The 22,164-nt window shown below is 37.8% G+C and overlaps 2 protein-coding genes across 5 annotated transcripts in view; one reads left to right on the top strand and one right to left on the bottom strand.

Annotated features, from left to right (window-relative positions):
* Positions 1 to 22,164, top strand: part of LOC135747107 (UPF0606 protein KIAA1549) — a 254,948-nt gene that overhangs the window by 30,754 nt on the left and 202,030 nt on the right. The window lies entirely within an intron of this gene.
* Positions 8,187 to 14,065, bottom strand: LOC141282656 (uncharacterized). The gene is made up of 3 exons (XM_073815920.1): positions 11,274 to 14,065; positions 11,104 to 11,203; positions 8,187 to 11,014 (listed from the first exon to the last, which is right to left on the bottom strand). Exon 3 carries the CDS (start codon positions 9,747 to 9,749, stop codon positions 8,667 to 8,669), a length of 1,083 nt encoding a protein of 360 aa, XP_073672021.1. The 5' UTR covers positions 9,750 to 11,014; positions 11,104 to 11,203; positions 11,274 to 14,065; the 3' UTR covers positions 8,187 to 8,666.

Raw genomic sequence — 22,164 nt, 5'->3', positions numbered from 1 at the left:
TATCACGTTTTGTTGTTTGCACCATAATACTTTGTGTGTAACTGGAACCTGTTGTACACAAACGTGGACAATTACACTGCTTCATGTTCAAAGAAAAATATTTGGTTATTATATTCATTGCTTCTTCCTAACCCCAAAGTAACTGGAAGAAATCTAAAATGCAAGCCAAACCAAAGGTCGGGTTTTAGGAGGTTAATTTGTGTTCTGTGTATAGGTAACCTAGTTTGTTTAGTCAGATGAAATACCATGAATCTAAATTACATTTGTAATCAAATATTGACCTCATGGATATCGTGGCATGGCCCTCAGTGTGAAAGATTGATTCTGATGAAAACTACATTTATCTTTACAGTGTTCACAGCAATATTTCTGCTAAAAATGATGTGAGCAAAAGTGAGGAGGCCCCAGCAAGCACGTCTTCAGGATCATCCAGCACCAGCCGTGACAAGGTCCAATCTAAACAAAAGAAAACAGTCCGAGACAAACCTCTGGAGAAGTACCTCTTATTAAAAGATGCTAAAGGGAAAAAATTTAAAGCAGTGCACAGAAGAAAGAGGAGCACAGAAGGAGCGCTCTGCCAGTTTTTGATCACACCTATATATGTTTATTATATACCATTTTATTTAGTTTTTTTTATGTTTATACATTCAAGAAATACAGTTGAACATGTACATTTCATACATATGTTTATTTGCACTACAGTTCACTTAGACTTCTATCATTGTGACTTTTTTGCTCTACAGCTCTGCCAGTTCTTGTTCACACAAATTAATGTTTATTATATACCATTTTACTTTTGTATTTTAAGTGATTATACATTTAAGAAATTCATTTGAAAATGTCTAATTTCTAAATGTTGATTTGCACTACCGTTCAGTTGCACTAAAGTCATTGTGACTTTTCTGGACCAACATTTCTGACTCCTGTTTTATTTGATTTTACTGTCATGTCTCTGATTGTTATTGCAAACTGCAGTTCATTCACAAAAATAAATGTTGGATTAAAAACGAATTGTAAATAACGTGCCATTTTGACACTATGCATATATTTGTATATCAGTATTGTTGACCTCTTATTGTAATAACTACATACCTACTTCTTTAGCCAAATCACAAAATATTAGGGATGCTCCGATCAGGATTTTTGCAGCCGATACCGATCACCGATTTGTAATCTTCGTGATCGGCCGATACCAATTCCGATACCGATTTTTTTTTAAAGCTGATATGCAAGCTCTTTGATGACTGAAACTGTTACAATCTTTCTAAATAAAATAATACCACGGATGTTGCCTTTGTTATATTACTTGCAGTAATTAGGTATATTATTGTTTTAATAGAGACTCAAATAAATAAGCACAACAAATATTTATTCTGCAAAGAGAAATGTAATATGGCTTTAAAAAGGCTTATGTCTCCTAAAAGTACTGAAAATAAAACACTTCACAGACTTTACTGTATTAATTAAATATACACGCATTCGTATGAAGTATAAAAATTCTTTAGTCAAGAGCAGAGAGTGATTTTATTGAGAGATGAATTATGTTACTGCAGCTTTAAGACGTGAGAGAGATCGCTCTGTTCACGTGCACTGATGACAGGCTGCTGTGTGTGTGGGCGGCGGCTGAACACAGAGAAGCAGCTGTGAGGAAAATAAAAGTTTAAACGCTCAAAACTTTAAGACGCATGCAAATAAGAAACTTTTGGCATGAGGATGCAATTGTCCGTGATAGATATGTGTTGTATACGCTGTTTGATGGGGATGTGAAGACGCCTCGCGCTGTTTACCGGAGCGCGATCCTCATAGAAAATACGCATATCTCTGTAAAGGCAAAGAGAGACATACAAATCTCCACGTCGCACGTGAGCAACGGGTTGTAAAAATGCTCGCGCTACGTAAAAATGTCTTTAATTGCACCCGCATTCAGGATTCTTTTGATGACAAAAGTAAACAGAAAGATCGGTTTATAAGATCGGCAGATTTAGCGAGCACCGATCGAGTCATTTAATGCCATTATCGGCCGATACCGATCGGCGGCCGATCGATCGGAGCATCCCTACAAAATATAATACATTTGGGAGGAAATGTGAGAAAATTGTTAACAAGAGAAAGTGCTTGTAAAAGATTAGTTAAAAATACACACATCGGATCACCCATTACCTTATATTTTGTGAAAGAGCTTTAATTTTGATATAACGTGTTCTATCAAAATAGTTAATTTTATGTGGAGAGTGCTGATAATAGAATCGAATTATTTGATCAAATAGATTTGATTTAACAAATGTATTTAAGTTCACGGAGATATTGTTTGTACAAAGAATATATATATATATATATATATATATATATATATATATATATATATATATATATATATATATATATATTATAAACACACCGTTTTCAAAATGGCAATTATGATGACTATAACACGAATGCACAGTTTGCTTTTATCTGAGAAGATCATATTTCACATGATCATACTGTCAAGTAGCTGATGGTGAGTCCTGATGGTGAGTTGAAGTAGTCTTTGTATAGTTGCTGCTACTAGTAATATCCATGTTTTGTTAAAAGCAAGCATATGACTTGTTATTGACTAGCGTGTGGCTTTCTTCTTCTGTGTGACAAGTGAGTGTCAGAACAGAAGCATAAAGTTTCGCTGCGCCCCTTGTGTACCGGCATAAATCTGTTTTGTATTAAGCGCCATCTAACGTCCAGGGGTGAATTTGCACCTCACTCGGCTCAGCGCCAGTAAAAATCGTCTGGGTGTGAAAGCAAAAAAACGTCACGTTAAACGCCGACGATAAACGCGCACGAAAAACGTCCCGGTGTGTCAAGACCTTAAATGTGTGTTTCAACAGTCATGACTTTGAGCAATTGTGGGCGGAGGCTAAATCCTCCTAATAGAATATTTTTTCTATAAATGCCCTAAATACAGGTTTCCAACCAAATGGAAAGGACAAGCAGAGATGTGTACAATCTTTATTTGGTATCAGAAAATATAAAAATATAATAATTCAACCCAAAAACAATTTTTGGGGAAAAATACACAATTTATAAAAACAACAACATTCACACACACACACACAAACAGACTCTTAATGTCATACAATGGTAACTTGAAAAATCGGATCTCGGACCAATATCAATCTCAATATCCCATTGGATAAATTAGCATTTGGGGAGGAGAAATGAAAGAAAAAAATAAGAATTCAAATAAATTAAATCCAACCTCAGTTCACACCCTCATGCAATTGTATAACCAAAATCACAATCCACACAGTAACCAAACCAAATTATAAAATAAAAAATAGAAATAAATCCTCCTGAACCCAGCAACCAAATACCCTTTATAAATGGATTGATAAGAGATAAGAGCAGTGCTAATAACCGCTCACAGTACTCGACACGATTGACAGGCAACCCACGATCAAACAAAAATGAAATAAAAAGACAATTACAAATACAGTTTGGCAATATACCAAAAACAACTTATTCAATAATACTCACAATATTCCATACAATTGACAAAACAGAAAGAAACAAAACGAAAGAAAATAACATTCAATGTTGAAAAAGTAACAATAATAGATTACTCAAAAACCACTCTCACCATACACACATAATATAGTCACTCAACCACACACACACAATATAATCACCCAACCACGCACAATATCGTCACTCCAGCAGATACAATATAGTCATTCAAACACACACTCGCCCTGGCTCACGCTCGCATAAAAGTCATTCACATGAAGCTCAGCGCATATAAACATGCGTCTTTAAAGTAGTCAATGGGACTGGAGCGCGCACTCTCCAATCTCCAGCGCGCAGCCCACGGATCACAGTAATAACACGCCGCCCCGCAGCAGCAAAGCAACAGCGGGCAGATTCTATAAAATATTCACCCAATTTAATCATTAACCACAGAGGAAAATTACATCTTTAGTTAGCAAACAATTTAGAAGATTCACAAACTTACCTGCAGCACAATTAACAGACCCTCGGTAAGCACGGTGAACAAACCACCAACACTGCCTTGATCACACGGTGAACAAACCACCAATACTGCCTTGATCACACTATATAAATGAATCATCATTAAACGGCACTAAAAAACCCATACAGCAGCATATCTGTATAATAATGTACCTTAATTTATGCAGTTGCACTTCCACAGGCCCAAGCCGAGAGGTAAAGGGATTTTCCCCCTTATGCAGGTCTACGCCACTGAATCAGCGCTCAATGCTTAACGCATAGTAAATAATTCTTGCGACACAAACGAACGCAACCCGCATACCATGCCAGAGGATAAACGGAAATGAAAGGAAAACTCAGCGGTTTTAAAGGGGCGGTGAGCTTAACTTCCGCCCAACTCCATCTACCAAGAACGAAAAAGACAACCCCAATAATAAAAAGGGTCACCCCATTACATTCTACCCCTGGTTTTTCTATCATCGTCCCGATGATACACTCTACAACCATGGACGGAAAGGGGGGCCTTGAGTCTGACTAGGTTGAACTGGAGCATTCACAGGCCCACTGCCAAAATGTATGTTTTGAACTATTGCTGCAGCCCTTGGTAAATGATACGGGTTAGAATGTTTCCCGGCAGTAGCTCGGGCAGTTTGACGCCGCCCCTCCTCCCTAGTTCGAATTGGGGGAATCAGAGTCGACATTGAACCTTCACCCACCATCTCTGCAGGACTTTCTACAACCCTATTTGGTTCAAGTGATAAATCGACTTCAACTGAACTCGAGGCAGCTGGGGTTACGTCAATAAGGGCTACATCCCACTCTTCCACGGCCACTGGAGAGGCTAATACCTCATCCACGTTGTCTTCTAACAACCCCAACCCTGGGTCAAAAATATGGCCCGAGGCTGCTCCCTGTGGAACTGACTTGAGGTGAGACCTGTGTACCTGTTTTACCAAAGAAGGGTTATCCACCGGTGCTATGGTGTATACACCACCATCACCTCTAGGGGCTTTAACAACTCTGTAAACAATACTGGACCAGTGATTTTGTATTTTATGACGGCCACGGACACCATAGTCTCTCAAATAAACTTCTTGACCTTCCATCAACACAAAATCCCTTCCTACCTGATCATGATGTTTCTTGCGAAGTTCAGCAGCTCTATCCAGCCGAGCCCTTACTCTCATATAAGTTGTATTAAGTCTCTCTCTGTGCTCCACTACCCAGTCTTTCACCCGTCCACTGGCAGGTTCGTCCACTGCTGAGAGCAGAAAATCGACTGGAAGTCTGGGGGCCTGCCCGAACATCAAAAAATATGGTGACTCACCAGTGGTCTGGTGAGGCGTGGTATTATATGCAAAACATACCTGTGCTATATGACACGTCCATGACCTCTTCTGCTCTACAGACAGTGTGCGAAGCAAGTCATGAAGGGTTCGATTGAAGCGCTCACACTGCCCATTACCCTGAGGGTGATACGGGACAGTGTGAGTCTTCTGAATTTCATACAACTGGCAAAGCTGGGAAACCACTGCACCCTCAAAGCTTCTACCTTGGTCTGAATGGATTTGCGCCGGTACACCGAACCTATAGAACCACTCATGGACCAAAATCTCAGCTACTGTCGCTGCTTTCTGGTCTCGTGTGGGTACCGCCTGAGTGTATTTTGAGAACACATCAGTAATAACAAGGACATGCTCCCTTCCATCACTGGCCTGCTCCAAAGTGGTAAAATCTATCGCCAAGATTTGATTTGGTCTTGAGGCCATCAAATGGCCCATTGGAGCACGGGCTGTTGGCTGATTTGATTTTGCAACCGCACACTGACTACACTCCTGGCATTGCTTCCGGACATCTGCCTCCATCCCCGGCCAATAGCACCGGCTACGTATCAGCTCATAGGTACGCTCCCTACCTTGATGGCCATGAGCACTATGCAATAGCTGAAAAACCTCTGTCTGAAAAACCTCAGGTAGCACCAACTGGTCCACCTCTTCTCTCCCATCAGGTAGTTTTAAACGGCGATACACCAAACCGTCTCTCTTAAACAACCGGCTCCACTGACGAAGCAGTTCCAAACATCTTTTGGACATAGACTCACGTTGCTTCTTAGTCGGGTACACTTTAGAGGAAAAAAACTCAAGAGCCGGACCAATAACTGGATCCTGTTCCTGTGCCTGTCGCAAATCTACTTTTGAGGTTGTAGAAAAAGCAGAGATTGCACTCTGTACTACCTCTACTGACCTCTCCTTATCCAACAATTCTACCAGAGTTGCCGGCAGAGCAGTTCCGCACTCCTGCGGTGAAGAAGGTATTACTGTGTACTGCCTAGACAAAGCGTCTGCATTACCGTTAGCACGGCCAGGGCGATACCGAATATCAAAGTCAAATGCTGCCAGCTGGGAAGCCCAGCGTTGCTCCAAAGCACCCAGTTTGGCAGTCTTCAAATAGCTCAAGGGGTTGTTATCGGTGTAAACTATACACTTCTGTCCTAGGAGATGGTCTCTAAATTTTTCGGTCAGAGCCCATTTTAATGCTAATAACTCCAACTTCATGGAGCTATAATTTTGCATGTTTCGTTCAGTGGGTCTGAGTCCACGGCTAGCATATGCAACCGGCCTCCTCTTACCATCCCTCTCCTGTGCAAGCACTGCCCCTAACCCAGCGTGGCTAGCATCAATCTCCAACACAAATGGGAGGGAGAAATCTGCATACGCCAAAACAGGAGCAGACACCAGTCGCTTCTTCAAAGTTTGAAACCCCTGCTCACACTCCTTAGTCCAACAGCTGCCAATTGACTTCCCTGAACCCCTCTTCTTCTTTGTCCCTACCAAGTCTGCAACAAGCCGATGCAGCGGGGCAGCTAACTGAGCAAAACCCTCTACAAAACGCCTATAATAACTTGCAAATCCTAAAAATGACCGCAACTCCGCTACATCGGTTGGTTGTTTCCACTCCGCCACTGTGCTGATCTTAGCAGGATCGGTCGATACCCCCTCCCTAGACACCAGATGCCCCAGATAGCCTACCTCTTGCCCGGAAAAAGCAACACTTTTCCAACTTGACCTTAAGTCCCTCTTGCTGAAGACGGACAAAGACCATTTCTAACCTCTCCAAGTGCTGTGCAATAGTAGATGAAAAAATGATAATGTCATCTAAATAAAGCAGCAATGTCTGGAACCTTTGGTCCCCAAAAATGCGCTCCATAAGACGTTGGAAAGTGCTAGGGGCATTGCACAACCCAAAGGGCATTCGATTAAACTCAAATAACCCAAAGGGCGTGCAAAAAGCGGTCTTACACTTATCTCCCTCTGCCACCGGAACCTGGTTATAGCCACTGGCGAGATCCAAAGTGGAAAACCACTGCGCTCCGCACAGGGCATCCAGGGACTCCTCGATCCGAGGCAGAGGAAAAGCGTCCTTCCGTGTCTTACCATTCAACTGCCTGTAATCAACGCAAAGACGAATCTGGCCATCCTTTTTCTTCACAACAACAATTGGGGAGGCATACGGACTAGAGCTCTCTCGGATCACCTGATTCTGCAGCAGTTGGTAAATATGCTGCTTAACTGCCTCATAATCTGAAGGGGGCAACCGTCTATACCTCTGTCGTATTGGCTCAGCATCTAGCAGGGGAATCTCATGAGTAATGAGCTTAGTACAGCCCAAATCACCCTCGTGAGCGGAGAAAACTGACCTATAGGTGTATAGAAGTGACCTAACTTGAGCCTGATTGTCCTGAGGCAACTGGGACAAATCCATATTCTGGATTGTCTCCTCCATTCTATCAATTTCAACTGCCTGCAATGCAATTGTGGCTTGATGGACTTGTTCCTCTAATGGTACAACATCACACCCCTCTAACTGTGAGAGAGTCTCAACCTTACACAACGTTCCCACCGCAACATGAGGGTGCAGTAGAACATCCTGTTCGCCTATATTAACTATAGGTACAAAGGCCACCCCTCGAACAATTGGTACCAGAGAAACCGATGCTAAAAGGCTAGCTGGGAGGGAATTCTCTTTCCCCAAAGGCTCAAACAGCAACACAGGTAGAGAACCTACCGGTAGGGAAAACGTAACGGGCACAAACCGCAATGAATCGGCAGGGATTCGCACAGTTTCTCTGCCACCAACCCTAGCCAATCGTTCTGTGGTCTCATACACATCAGTTTCAGTCTTCTTACAGTACTGTAGGGCAGAAAGCCATGCAGGAGTCTCCTTTACGGTTGGAAGGTCAAAAAGCTTATGACCATGTTGACTAAACAACTCCCTATAACACTCCTGAATGACGTTCATACCCAACAACCCAGGAAACCCACCCGGTAAAGAGTGGGACAGATCTTTTACCACGAGTACCCCTTTACCCTGGATTTTCTTTCCAAGAACAACAAAGTCTAACTCCAAATAACCCAGATAAGGTATATCTAAGCCATTTGCGGCCCGCAACTGTAACCACCCACAGCCAAGCAACTTTTCTTTACCCCAAGGCTCAAAATGCTGGCGAAAAAAACTCTCTGAAATAGTTGTCACCATCGACCCGGTGTCCAATAAACAGGGAACCTCTACTCCACCCATAGTAATAGTGACAGAAGGACAATTACCTAATAATTTAGAAAAGGCCTGGTTCCCAACTATTTCAGAGGGCCGAGAGCCAACTGTTACCCCTCCTGAAGTGTGGCTCATCAATTCAGGGGGTTGAAGTTTTCCGTCGGCCTATTAGGATTCAAAGAGCTACCCGGCTGTGACAAAGATGCCTGCTGCTCTGTGGATCTACGAAAATCCAAAACACAATTTCGGGCAATATGGCCTGCTTGGTTACAACGCCTGCAAATAATAGGATTAACGCGCCTAGACTGATTAAAAACATGTTGTGATTGCAATTGCTGTAACCCTTGGGTGAGTTGGTTAAGTTGCTCTTGTTGAGCCCTCAACATCTCTTTCAATTCAGCCAGCTCGGACTGATTCTCTTGACCACGGGAGGGTACACTATGCCCTTGGACTCTATACTGAGTAGCAAGAGATGGAACGGAATAACTCCTTTCCCGTGTTTCAGGGCGAAAACCCTCATCCACCCACCTAATTGCCTCTTTTCTTACATCCAAAATAGTGGACTGTGGATGGAGTCGGACATGGCGCTTAAGCTCACGGCATAAACTGTTATCAAGCACATGTTCTACGAACTGATCCCGGAGTAAAGTAGGGGAATTAGGCACGCCATCTGGGGCGCATTGTATTACCTTCTCCATCAAAGCAAAAAGAGCATGCGAAAAGTCTTGCAACGATTCGCCCTCTTCCTGCTTACGAGAGAAAAACTGTTTCTGAAGGGAAATATACGAGTGTGCACACCCATATAACTCCTTTAACACAGAAAACACCCTTTCTGGATCCTCTCTCTCTTCCCTTGGTCTAAACTTAATTTCGCATCTGGCAGATCCCCCCAAATGGTCAAGAATAAACAAAGCTTCCTCCCTTGCTGTTAAATTTCGAGCCCTTAAATTACTCTTTATCTCCTCCACCCATTCAAATACCTCCTCGTCATCCCTTCCACTAAAGATGGAACATCGCCTCTCTCTAGGGACAAGAATAATCCGCTCGGCCATGGGCCTGGGGGCGTCCACCACATCAGAGACACGAACCGGTGTATCAGAGGCAGAACTAATACCAACCGAGGGTCCTGCTGCAGAACTAGCTTGACGCTGTAATTGCTCATTCTCTGACTGCAGGGACTGAACCTGCCTTCGCAGCTCTTCCAACTCACTTTCCATTAGTAATAAAAAACCTAAAAGCTTACTCACAGGTAATTTGACAAACTGCAAGTCTCGAGAAAGCCTCCCTTGGTCCTGCCCGCTGCTGCTTTGCCACTGTAAAACAAACACACACCCAAAAACATCCAAAAAAACAAACAAAAAAAACAAACACAAATACACCTCAATTTTAACGCAAACGTTTTATCACCAGATTGAAAGTACACATCCCTGCCTGAACAGCAACTGCCCTGCCGACTACGCCAAATGTGGGCGGAGGCTAAATCCTCCTAATAGAATATTTTTTCTATAAATGCCCTAAATACAGGTTTCCAACCAAATGGAAAGGACAAGCAGAGATGTGTACAATCTTTATTTGGTATCAGAAAATATAAAAATATAATAATTCAACCCAAAAACAATTTTTGGGGAAAAATACACAATTTATAAAAACAACAACATTCACACACACACACACAAACAGACTCTTAATGTCATACAATGGTAACTTGAAAAATCGGATCTCGGACCAATATCAATCTCAATATCCCATTGGATAAATTAGCATTTGGGGAGGAGAAATGAAAGAAAAAAATAAGAATTCAAATAAATTAAATCCAACCTCAGTTCACACCCTCATGCAATTGTATAACCAAAATCACAATCCACACAGTAACCAAACCAAATTATAAAATAAAAAATAGAAATAAATCCTCCTGAACCCAGCAACCAAATACCCTTTATAAATGGATTGATAAGAGATAAGAGCAGTGCTAATAACCGCTCACAGTACTCGACACGATTGACAGGCGACCCACGATCAAACAAAAATGAAATAAAATGACAATTACAAATACAGTTTGGCAATATACCAAAAACAACTTATTCAATAATACTCACAATATTCCATACAATTGACAAAACAGAAAGAAACAAAACGAAAGAAAATAACATTCAATGTTGAAAAAGTAACAATAATAGATTACTCAAAAACCACTCTCACCATACACACATAATATAGTCACTCAACCACACACACACAATATAATCACCCAACCACGCACAATATCGTCACTCCAGCAGATACAATATAGTCATTCAAACACACACTCGCCCTGGCTCACGCTCGCATAAAAGTCATTCACATGAAGCTCAGCGCATATAAACATGCGTCTTTAAAGTAGTCAATGGGACTGGAGCGCGCACTCTCCAATCTCCAGCGCGCAGCCCACGGATCACAGTAATAACACGCCGCCCCGCAGCAGCAAAGCAACAGCGGGCAGATTCTATAAAATATTCACCCAATTTAATCATTAACCACAGAGGAAAATTACATCTTTAGTTAGCAAACAATTTAGAAGATTCACAAACTTACCTGCAGCACAATTAACAGACCCTCGGTAAGCACGGTGAACAAACCACCAACACTGCCTTGATCACACGGTGAACAAACCACCAATACTGCCTTGATCACACTATATAAGTGAATCATCATTAAACGGCACTAAAAAACCCATACAGCACTATATCTGTATAATAATGTACCTTAATTTATGCAGTTGCACTTCCACAGGCCCAAGCCGAGAGGTAAAGGGATTTTCCCCCTTATGCAGGTCTACGCCACTGAATCAGCGCTCAATGCTTAACGCATAGTAAATAATTCTTGCGACACAAACGAACGCAACCCGCATACCATGCCAGAGGATAAACGGAAATGAAAGGAAAACTCAGCGGTTTTAAAGGGGCGGTGAGCTTAACTTCCGCCCAACTCCATCCACCAAGAACGAAAAAGACAACCCCAATAATAAAAAGGGTCACCCCATTACACAATGTAAAAGAAAGCAATGAAATATTTAAAAACATCAGAAGACTGCGCTGTCATTCACTCTCTGCCCAGCAAATGAGTCCTCATATAGCTTAATACTGTTCAGAGAAACAGATAACGTACATCTATAAATCTAAATCTTATGCTTAACTGTTGACGGGAAACATGATCGACTGCTTCATGCTGTCAATCACTGAGTGATTTTTTTTATTTTATCTTAAAACGTAAGAGAAACAGATTTAATAATGTGCCAAGGGCTTTTTATGTCTATAATTGTGTCTATATCTTTCATTACACGAACAGAACAGCACGAAAACAATGTGGGTTAAACAAATCACAGCTATATAAATTACACTGACCGTCAAAAACCGTCTTGAAGAGGTTTTGCTCATTAATGCATATAAAATAAAGTAATGTGAACTTGAGATTTTTATACTGTTATTACAGTTTTTCTCAGTCGCTTTGGTACATTTTCTCCAATCATACTCACAATTTGCAAAACAGTAAGTGCATTTCTCAAAACAATTCGGACAAGTAGCAAAACACCATGGATAACCTGCAAAAGCCAGTCTCTTACTCAAAATTCAATATCTGTGTCAATGAACAAGTCATTGCCATCAGAATGACAAGTCAATGTGTCATTGTGCATGGATAAGACAGTCAAATTGTTTAGTCACGTTGTCAATATAACAGTTTACTCTGAAGTGATTTCCTGATGTAAACTATCGCTAAAGTTTTGACGACAAGTATTGTAAATTGTAATTTACACCTTAGTGTAAGTTATGTGGGAGTTTGATTGCAAGAGACTAAACAAAATTTACATTTACGCTTTTACTGTTTGTACTGTAATTCACTGACAAACCATGTCATTGCCATACAGAAAGGAAAAGCACTGCATAGCCCAAAGAAAAAAAGTAGAAATGTGAACATTGAACAATATCTTTAGGGAAAACTGTACATGCAGTGCTGTCTTACACTGAAGTCCTTCCTATACCTCCTGACCCAGCAAGCATGTTTGGCTAACAAGGCTAAATTTGGGCTGCCAGTGAAAGTCTAATAGACATCTAACCATAGCCAAAAAATAGACAATACAAATACTTTTAGATCATGTAAAAGAATTGAAAGCAAACACCTTGAACACCTGTTGGAATATCATACATCTTCAAGTTATTTGGGCAAAAATGGCATGTAACCAAATTCAAGGTTATTTAGGGTAGAAGTGGGTTACTCATAGCTGGACTATATTGGGTCTATAATTAGCCGTCATTTCAACATCTCAGTTTTTGCTTGCTGGGGACGTTTCTGTCTGTTAGAGAAAGTCAAGATTTACCTGGGAGCAATTTACCAAGTCAGGACAGATTTAGAAAAAACTTCTAATAGAAATTTATAAAAAAAATATGTTTGACCGGCACAATTATGAGAACTGTATTATGAGAACGTGTTCAATAATTTTGCATGTAAAGACTTGTACTATGAACTGATGCCTAAATGTTGTGGGGGGTAAGACTATTCAACAGAGACCCATTATAATACATTTTGATCAACATGACATAAGCAATCGATAATGTAGGAAAAAGCAGAGAATTGTACATAATCATTTGCATGGATGTACCAAAGCATTTGCAACTTGTTCAAAGAAATAAGAAACTGCTTTTTTGATGTGCACAAGTGAGACAATGATGTGAGAAATGAACAAGTACTTTTGAGAATTTCAATTCTGATCTGAGAATTGTACCAAAGCGACTGAGAAAACTGTAAACTGCACAGTATGCGCTGAAAACGCAGCTGGTGTGAAAGCACAATGGACATGTGCATACATTTTTGTTAAATCACTGCTGAGCATGATGATAAAAAGCTAAAATAATCTTGTTGTAGTCCTGTAAATAGTGTCACTACAAGATTCAGTGTTTGTAAAATCTTTAGTCTGAGACTAAAAACTGTAAACACAAGTCTTTAGATGTGAGCTGATAATCTTATAAAGTCTTTTCTAAATCTTTTCAAAGTCTTTAGGTGTACACAAAGCATAAAACTAGACAAAAATAGTCAAGGATAATTCTGACTAAAATAAGACCAAACATGCCCAGACTTTTAGTCGACTAAAACTTGACTAGACTAAAAAGAGTATGAACTGACTAAAACTAATAAAAACTAAAATGTCAGTTTGACACAAAGACTAGACTAAAACTAAAATTAAAACAGGCTGCCAAAAACAACACTAGTTAGAAATAAGCAATTTTCTAATGTAAATGGGTATAGAAATAAATTTTTTACAAGTAGAAAAAATGGATGATTATATCCGGTAGGAGGCATCTCACAGTACATACACAGTTAAAATGGACCAATATTACAGCAGCATTACTAAGAAATAAGCAATTTCTAATTTATATGGCTACAGAAAATACATTTTTTACAAGAAGAAAAAATGAACAATCATATCCTGTAGTGGGCGTCTCACTACATATACAGTTAAAATGAATCAATATTACAACAGCATTACTAAGAAATAAGTAATTTTCTAATCTCAATGGCTATAGAAATTACATTTTTAAAAGTAGAAAAAATGAATGGTCATATCCTGTAGGGGGCATCCCACACTACATACACAGCTATATGAGAACTAATATAACTGTATAATTAGGGAGAAACAGTCAATATTCTTCTTTTAATAGATATAGAAATACATTTCTTACAAGTAGAAAAATGGACATTATTTAATATGGGGGCGTTTTTTCTACTTGTAAGAACTGCCATTTCTATAGCCATTTAAAGAAGAAAATTACTTATTTCGTCATAATTCTGCAGTAATATACGTCCATTTTAAATGTGCATGTAGTATGGGACGCCCCCTACAGGATATGAACGTCCATTTTTTTCTACTTGTAAGAAATGTCATTTCTATGGTCATTTAAAGAAGAAAATCAACTGTTTCTCCAAAACTATGCAGTAATTTTGGTCAATTTTAACTGTGTATGTAGTATAGGACGTCCCCTACAGGATATGACCGTCCATTTTTTCTACTTGTAAGAAATGTCATTTCTATAGTCATTTACAGAAGAAAATCAACTGTTTCTCCAAAACTATGCAGTAATTTTGGTCAATTTTAACTGTGTATGTAGTATAGGACGTCCCCTACAGGATATGACCATCCATTTTTTCTACTTGTAAGAAATGTCATTTCTATAGTCATTTAAAGAAGAAAATCAACTGTTTTTCCAAAACTATGCTGTAATACATGTCCATTTTAACTGTGTATGTAGTATGGGACGTCCCCTACAGGATATGACCATCCATTTATTCTACTTGTAAGAAATGTCATTTCTATAGTCATTTAAAGAAGAAGATCAACTGTTTCTTCAAAACTATGCTGTAATATATGTCAATTTTAACTGTGTATGTTGTATAGGATGCCACCTACAGGATATGACCATCCATTTTTTATACTTGTAAGAAATGTCATTTCTATAGTCATTTAAAGAAGAAAATCAACTGTTTCTTCAAAACTATGCTGTAATATATGTATATTTTAACTGTGTATGTTGTATAGGATGCCACATACAGGATATGACCGTCCATTTTTTCTACTTGTAAGAAATGTCATTTCTATAGTCATTTAAAAAGAGAATCAACTGTTTCTTCAAAACTATGTTGTAATATATGTCAATTTTAACTGTGTATGTAGTATGGGACGCCCCCTACAGGATATGACCGTCCATTTTTTCTACTTGTAAGTAATGTCATTTCTATAGTCATTTAAATAAGAAAATCAACTGTTTCTCCAAAACTATGCTGTAATATATGTCCATTTTAACTGTGTATGCAGTATGGGAAGTCCCCTACAGGAATGACCATCCATTTTTTCTACTTGTAAGAAATGTCATTTCTATAGTCATTTAAAGAAGAAAATCAACTGTTTCTTCAAAACTATGCTGTAATATATGTATATTTTAACTGTGTATGTTGTATAGGATGCCACCTACAGGATATGACCGTCCATTTTTTCTACTTGTGAGAAATGTCATTTCTATAGTCATTTAAAAAGAGAATCAACTGTTTCTTCAAAACTATGTTGTAATATATGTCAATTTTAACTGTGTATGTAGTATGGGACGCCCCCTACAGGATATGATCGTCCATTTTTTCTACTTGTAAGAAATGTCATTTCTATAGTCATTTAAAGAAGAAAATCAACTGTTTCTCCAAAACTATCCAGTAATTTTGGTCAATTTTAACTGTGTATGTAGTATGGGACGTCCCCTACAGGATATGACCGTCCATTTTTTCTACTTGTAAGAAATGTCATTTCTATAGTCATTTTAAAAAGAGAATAATCTGATTCTTCGAAACTATGCTGTAATATATGTCCATTTTAACTGTGTATGTAGTATGGGACGTCCCCTACAGGATACGACCGTCCGTTTTTTCTACTTGTAAGAAATGTCATTTCTATAGTCATTTAAAGAAGAAAATCAACTGTTTCTCCAAAACTATGCAGTAATTTTGGTCAATTTTAACTGTGTATGTAGTATGGGACGTCCCCTACAGGATATGACCGTCCATTTTTTCTACTTGTAAGAAATGTCATTTCTATAGTCATTTTAAAAAGAGAATAATCTGTTTCTTCGAAACTATGCTGTAATAAATGTCCATTTTAACTGTGTATGTAGTATGGGACGCCCCCTACAGGATATGACCGTCCGTTTTTTCTACTTGTAAGAAATGTCATTTCTATAGTCATTTTAAAAAGAGAATAATCTGTTTCTTCGAAACTATGCTGTAATATATGTCCATTTTAACTGTGTATGTAGTATGGGACGCCCCCTACAGGGTATGACCGTCCGTTTTTTCTACTTGTAAGAAATGTCATTTCTATTCTATAGTCATTTTAAAAAGAGAATAAACTGTTTCTTCGAAACTATGCTGTAATATATGTCAATTTTAACTGTGTATGTAGTATAGGACGCCCCCTACAGGATATGATCGTCCATTTTCTCTACTTGTAGGAAATGTCATTTCTATAGTCATTTAAAAAGAGAATCAACTGTTTCTCCAAAACTATGCTGTAATATATGTCAATTTTAACTGTGTATGTAGTATCGGACGTCCCCTACAGGATATGACCGTCCATTTTTTCTACTTGTAAGAAATGTCATTTCTATAGTCATTTAAAAAGAGAATCAACTGTTTCTCCAAAACTATGCTGTAATATATGTCAATTTTAACTGTGTATGTAGTATAGGATTCCACCTACAGGATATGACCGTCCATTTTTTCTACTTGTAAGAAATGTCATTTCTATAGCTATTTAAAGAAGAAAATCAACTGTTTCTCCAAAACTATGCAGTAATTTTGGTCAATTTTAACTGTGTATGTAGTATGGGACGTCCCCTACAGAATATGACCGTCCGTTTTTTCTACTTGTAAGAAATGTCATTTCTATAGTCATTTAAAAAAGAGAATCAACTGTTTCTCCAAAACTATGCAGTAATTTTGGTCCTTTTTAACTGTGTATGTAGTATGGGACGTCCCCTACAGGATATGACTGTCCATTTGTTTCTACTTGTAAGAAATGTCATTTCTATGGTCATTTAAAGAAGAAAATCAACTGTTTCTCCAAAACTATGCAGTAATTTTGGTCAATTTTAACTGTGTATGTAGTATGGGACGTCCCCTACAGGATATGACTGTCCGTTTTTTCTACTTGTAAGAAATGTCATTTCTATAGTCATTTTAAAAAGAGAATAAACTGTTTCTTCGAAACTATGCTGTAACACAGGGGTTCCCAAACTTTTTTTCCTGCGCACCCCCTTCTTTGTCCCAACCGGGTTGGCGCACCCCCAATCCCCATTTAAAAAAAAATCCAAAAAAGCTTTGTTTTCTCACCATAAATACTCATGTTTAATCATGCGCAAATACCCAAGGGCCGGTTGCACTAGCCGGACGTTAAGAAGTTGGGTGTAATAGTCCTACGTCGGGCTTAGCTACGTCCAACATTGTGAAAAATATTTACGCCTATTGCACCATCTGAAACTACGCTCAGCGTAGATGATGCGCGCCCCCGTGTATGCGTTTAACCACTGTGATATTTAGACGCCATTCGAGTTTACTATGGTAAAAAACGTACACTTACTGCCGTCAGCTAATAGATGACATATGAGAGGTTTCCTCATGTTTACCAGTGCATTACGTGCAGACCCATCAAACACATTAACGAAAGCCTTTACTGTTCGCACAAAAGGTGTATAATAGTTTGCAGATTCATTATAACAGCTCAAGTTTCAAACAAAATTAAATGAAAGCTTTTAATAAGTTTTCTACAGTAAGTATTTATGTATTTTATTATATAATTCATTGGCGGTCTCTTTACCATGCATGAAAACACATTGCTCGCGTATCCTGTGCCCATGTCTCGTCACATTTCAATATTTCTATTTTTGCCATAAAAAAGTCTCTCTCTCTTGGTCCCTCTCCTCCTTCGTGACTAACAACTTTATCATAAGACGTCCCACATGACAGTTTCCCTGATTTCAGTCAGTTAAGCATATTTATAATATATATGGAATGAATGAAACGAGTTGGCACGCATATAGCGGCTGCAGTGCATAACAGAAGAGCAGTGCGTAGAAAAAGACAGCAGCTGTCTTCTACGTTTCTATCAAAAACTAATAAATTATAGTTTTTTATTTAAAATAAAAGCGATTACAAAGGAAATGTTTACTGTTCATTTTTTTTATTTATTTATTGTATGGAAAAATCCCACTTAAAGAAACAGACCGCCATTACATTTTTCCTCTCGCGCACCCCCTGGTGGCAGCTCGCGTACCCCTGGGGGTGCGCGTACCACACTTTGGGAATCCCTGCTGTAACATATGTCCATTTTAACTGTGTATGTAGTATGGGACGCCCCCTACAGGATATGACCGTCCGTTTTTTCTACTTGTAAGAAATGTCATTTCTATAGTCATTTAAAGAAGAAAATCAACTGTTTCTCCAAAACTATGCTGTAATATATGTCCATTTTAACTGTGTATGTAGTATGGGACGTCCCCTACAGGATCTGACCGTCCATTTTTTCTACTTGTAAGAAATGTCATTTCTATAGTTATTTACAGAAGAAAATCAACTGTTTCTCCAAAACTATGCTGTAATATATGTCAATTTTAACTGTGTATGTTGTATAGGATGCCACCTACAGGATATGACTGTCCGTTTTTTCTACTTGTAAGATGTCATTTCTATAGTCATTTAAAGAAGAAAATCAACTGTTTCTCCAAAACTATGCTGTAATATACCGGTATGTCAATTTTAACAGTGTATGTATAATAGGACGCCCCCTACAGGATCTGACTGTCCATTTTTTCTACTTAAGAAATGTCATTTCTATAGTCATTTAAAGAAGAAAATCAACTGTTTCTCCAAAACTATGCTGTAATATATGTCAATTTTAACTGTGTTTGTATAATACAAAGGTGTAAAGTACTTGTAAAGTAAATGTACTTTGTTACTGTACTTAAGTATTTTTTGGGCTACTTTGTACTTGTACTGAGTATCAAAAATATAGGCAACTTTTACTCTCTACTCAATTACATTTTTGATTGGGTATTTGTACTCTTTACTCCACTACATTTGAAATGACACTTAACGTTACTCGCTACATTGTTTATTCGTCAAATAAAAACGAGACGAAAGTGTCAGAGGGTGATGATGGATAGAATCTGTGGTCGCGAGGTTACACGCACACACACAACCGAGGGACTTCATTTGGCGCTGCGCAGAGCAATCGTATGAAATCAAAGTACTGCGAGAGCGAATTAAATGCATATGGAGAAGTCTGGTCTCGCGGTACTTTGATGTCAAACGCTGAATGGCTTTCGTTGAGCCACCGTAGCGGGACATCTGCGTGCTGCGTATGTCATAAACTGTAGAGAAAAGTTCGCGTCTGGTCTGAGAGAAGAGATAAAGAGCAAACATATGGATGCATATCACATTTGCTTCAGTCAAGGGACCCTTTGTTAAACATGTGATGCTACAATCAAAACAAAAGTGATGCTTGATTGCAGGAGGGTCATCCCGCAACTCAAAGGCAAGCACAAATGTTTATATACTCTGATGCTACTTTATCAGCTAACCTGAGCTGCTACATACCTTGATATAACTTACTATATAAGCCAAAATAAACCAGCGAGGTCCTGTACTGATTGCCCGAGTAACTTAAGTACATTATAAGATTGATAATAAGGGTACAATTTCACTGTCCTCACATTTAATCAAGTATGCTGTAATGTATTTACTGTAAAGAGGGATGCATGACGGAAGAAATGTATTGCACTTAATGTGAGATTGCTAGTGGTGTTACGTACTAGATGTGTTTACAATTAATCTTTCAAATGAACAACTTCACGTTTTTAATATGCATAATCATCTGTTAGTGTAATTTTAGTTTACTGGAATTTTTTAAATATTAAAATTATATCTTTTTTAGGATAGGCCTATATAACAATATTTGGTAACACTTTACAATAAGGTTCATTAGTTAACAGTAGTTAATGTACTGTATTAACCAACTTGAACAAACCATGAGCAATACATTTGTTACATTATTTATTCATCTTTGTTAATGTTAGTTAATAAAAAATTAAGCTTTAATTGTTTGTTCATGTTAGTTCAGAGTGCATTAACTAATGTTAACAAGATTTTAATAAAGTATTAGTAATTGTTGAAATTAACATTAACAATGATTAATAAATGCTGTATAAGTGCAGTTCATTATTAGTTCATGTAAACTAATATAGCTTACTAATGTTAACTAATGAATCTTATTGTAAAGTGTTACCATATATTTATATCACAAAGTTAGGCTATATAGTTTTCAGCATGGCACATTCAAGTACACAATGACACTAGACTAAAAATTAAATGGGTTAAAATTAAATTTAATGTAGATTTCTAGACTAAAATCTCATGGAATTTAGTTGAATAAAATTAGACTAAAACTAAATCAATTCAGATGACAAAAATATGACTAAAACTAAATTAAATTTTAGTCAAAAGACTATGACTATGTTTAATCTGTGTTTGTTCTGCCAGGTCAAAATTTTGTGGTGTTTGATTTCTTTCTTATATTAGGAAATGAAACCTTATAAATAAACCTTCTTTGTTTTCACTGCCCAGACCTACAATGTCTCTTTGTGTTGAGGACTAGTGCATCTTTGAGCCAACATTCAGTACGAGTAAAAATACTTGAGTACTTTTAAATTGGGTTACTTTAATACTTTTACTCAAGTCGTATTTAAATTGGTGACTTGTAACTTGTAGTGGAGTAATTTTTACAGTAAGGAATTTGTACTTTTACTCAAGTATGGCTTTCAGCTACTCTTTACACCTCTGGTATAATAGGACGCCCCCTACAGGATCTGACCGTCCATTTTTTCTACTTGTAAAAAAGCAATTTCTAAAGGCATTAAAAGAAGAAAGAAATGCTTATTTCTCAGTTATGCTGTATATATAACAACACCCTTGACAAATACTGTTAAAAATCTCCATTACTGTAATCATAACTTAGGTTCGGTGAATATCGTGAATATTTTACTGTAAGTATTGCAAGTAATAGTATGTTTTCAATATTACTGTAAGCAGCACTTGTATTTTGTAAAAAGTCAGCAATTCAACTGCAAATTTTGCCAATTTGCATCATCTCTGATGTCCTGCTCTTTATCATACTCTTCATCTCCCCGTTTCCAATCCACACAATTGGTAAAAAAATACCATTAAAAAAAGTGTGTACAATTTTGAGTTGTTGTGTTTACCCGATGTTAACTGTGTTGTAGTAGTGTTCAACTTTTGCCTACCTGTGTTTAGCATTCATAAAACAAGTGCATTGCATTGTAAAATGTCTGTTTTAGTGAAAAGTTTGTGTTTAGAGTTTTGCAAAAAGAGTGCATGATTTGACTAATGGGTTTAGGCCACTATGAATTTGATTCAGAGATAGAGGTTTAGGGTTTTAGCAATTCAGAGAAACTGTAAGATATGTCACTTATGTTTGTTTTAGCAGAGGGAATTGACACTTTGTAAATGTACTCTTTTCATTGATAAATTTGTCTTTAAATCTTAAAATAATCTTATTAACATGTACTCAACTATGCAATTTGTTAAATACTTTTAATTAGTATATTTGCAGTGTACAACATGTACACTTTAGCACAAAATAGGAATGTTAAATAACAAACTTGCTGTTATTTCATTATATTTTAGTAAATTAAAATATAATTATTTTTACAAGTTTAAATGTAGGGTAATATAAAGGATACGTACCATAGGTGATCTACAGGAAAATATTTTATTTAATAATAGTATAAAAAAAAATAAATAAGTAGTGATTAGTGAAACATGATTTTGTGACATTTAACCCAGTGAGTAGCAGGGCCGGAGTGGGGCCACTTTTCAGCCCGGGAGTTTCGTACCCAAGACCGGCCCACTTTTTCCAAAGTGTTATTCTAAATTAGCACTTTTTTCAAATTGGATAAATAAAGCAACAGTTCAGCTCTTACTATAGTTTCTATTAATATCATGGTTAAACAAATAAGGTAAAAGTTAAATAATATTTCACTTAAGATG

The sequence above is a fragment of the Paramisgurnus dabryanus genome, chromosome 1, assembly GCF_030506205.2.
Source record: "Paramisgurnus dabryanus chromosome 1, PD_genome_1.1, whole genome shotgun sequence".
In the NCBI taxonomy this organism is placed as follows: Eukaryota; Metazoa; Chordata; class Actinopteri; order Cypriniformes; family Cobitidae; genus Paramisgurnus; species Paramisgurnus dabryanus.
The sequence above is the reverse complement of the archived record's forward strand: the minus strand, read 5'-3'. Positions and strand labels throughout refer to the sequence as shown.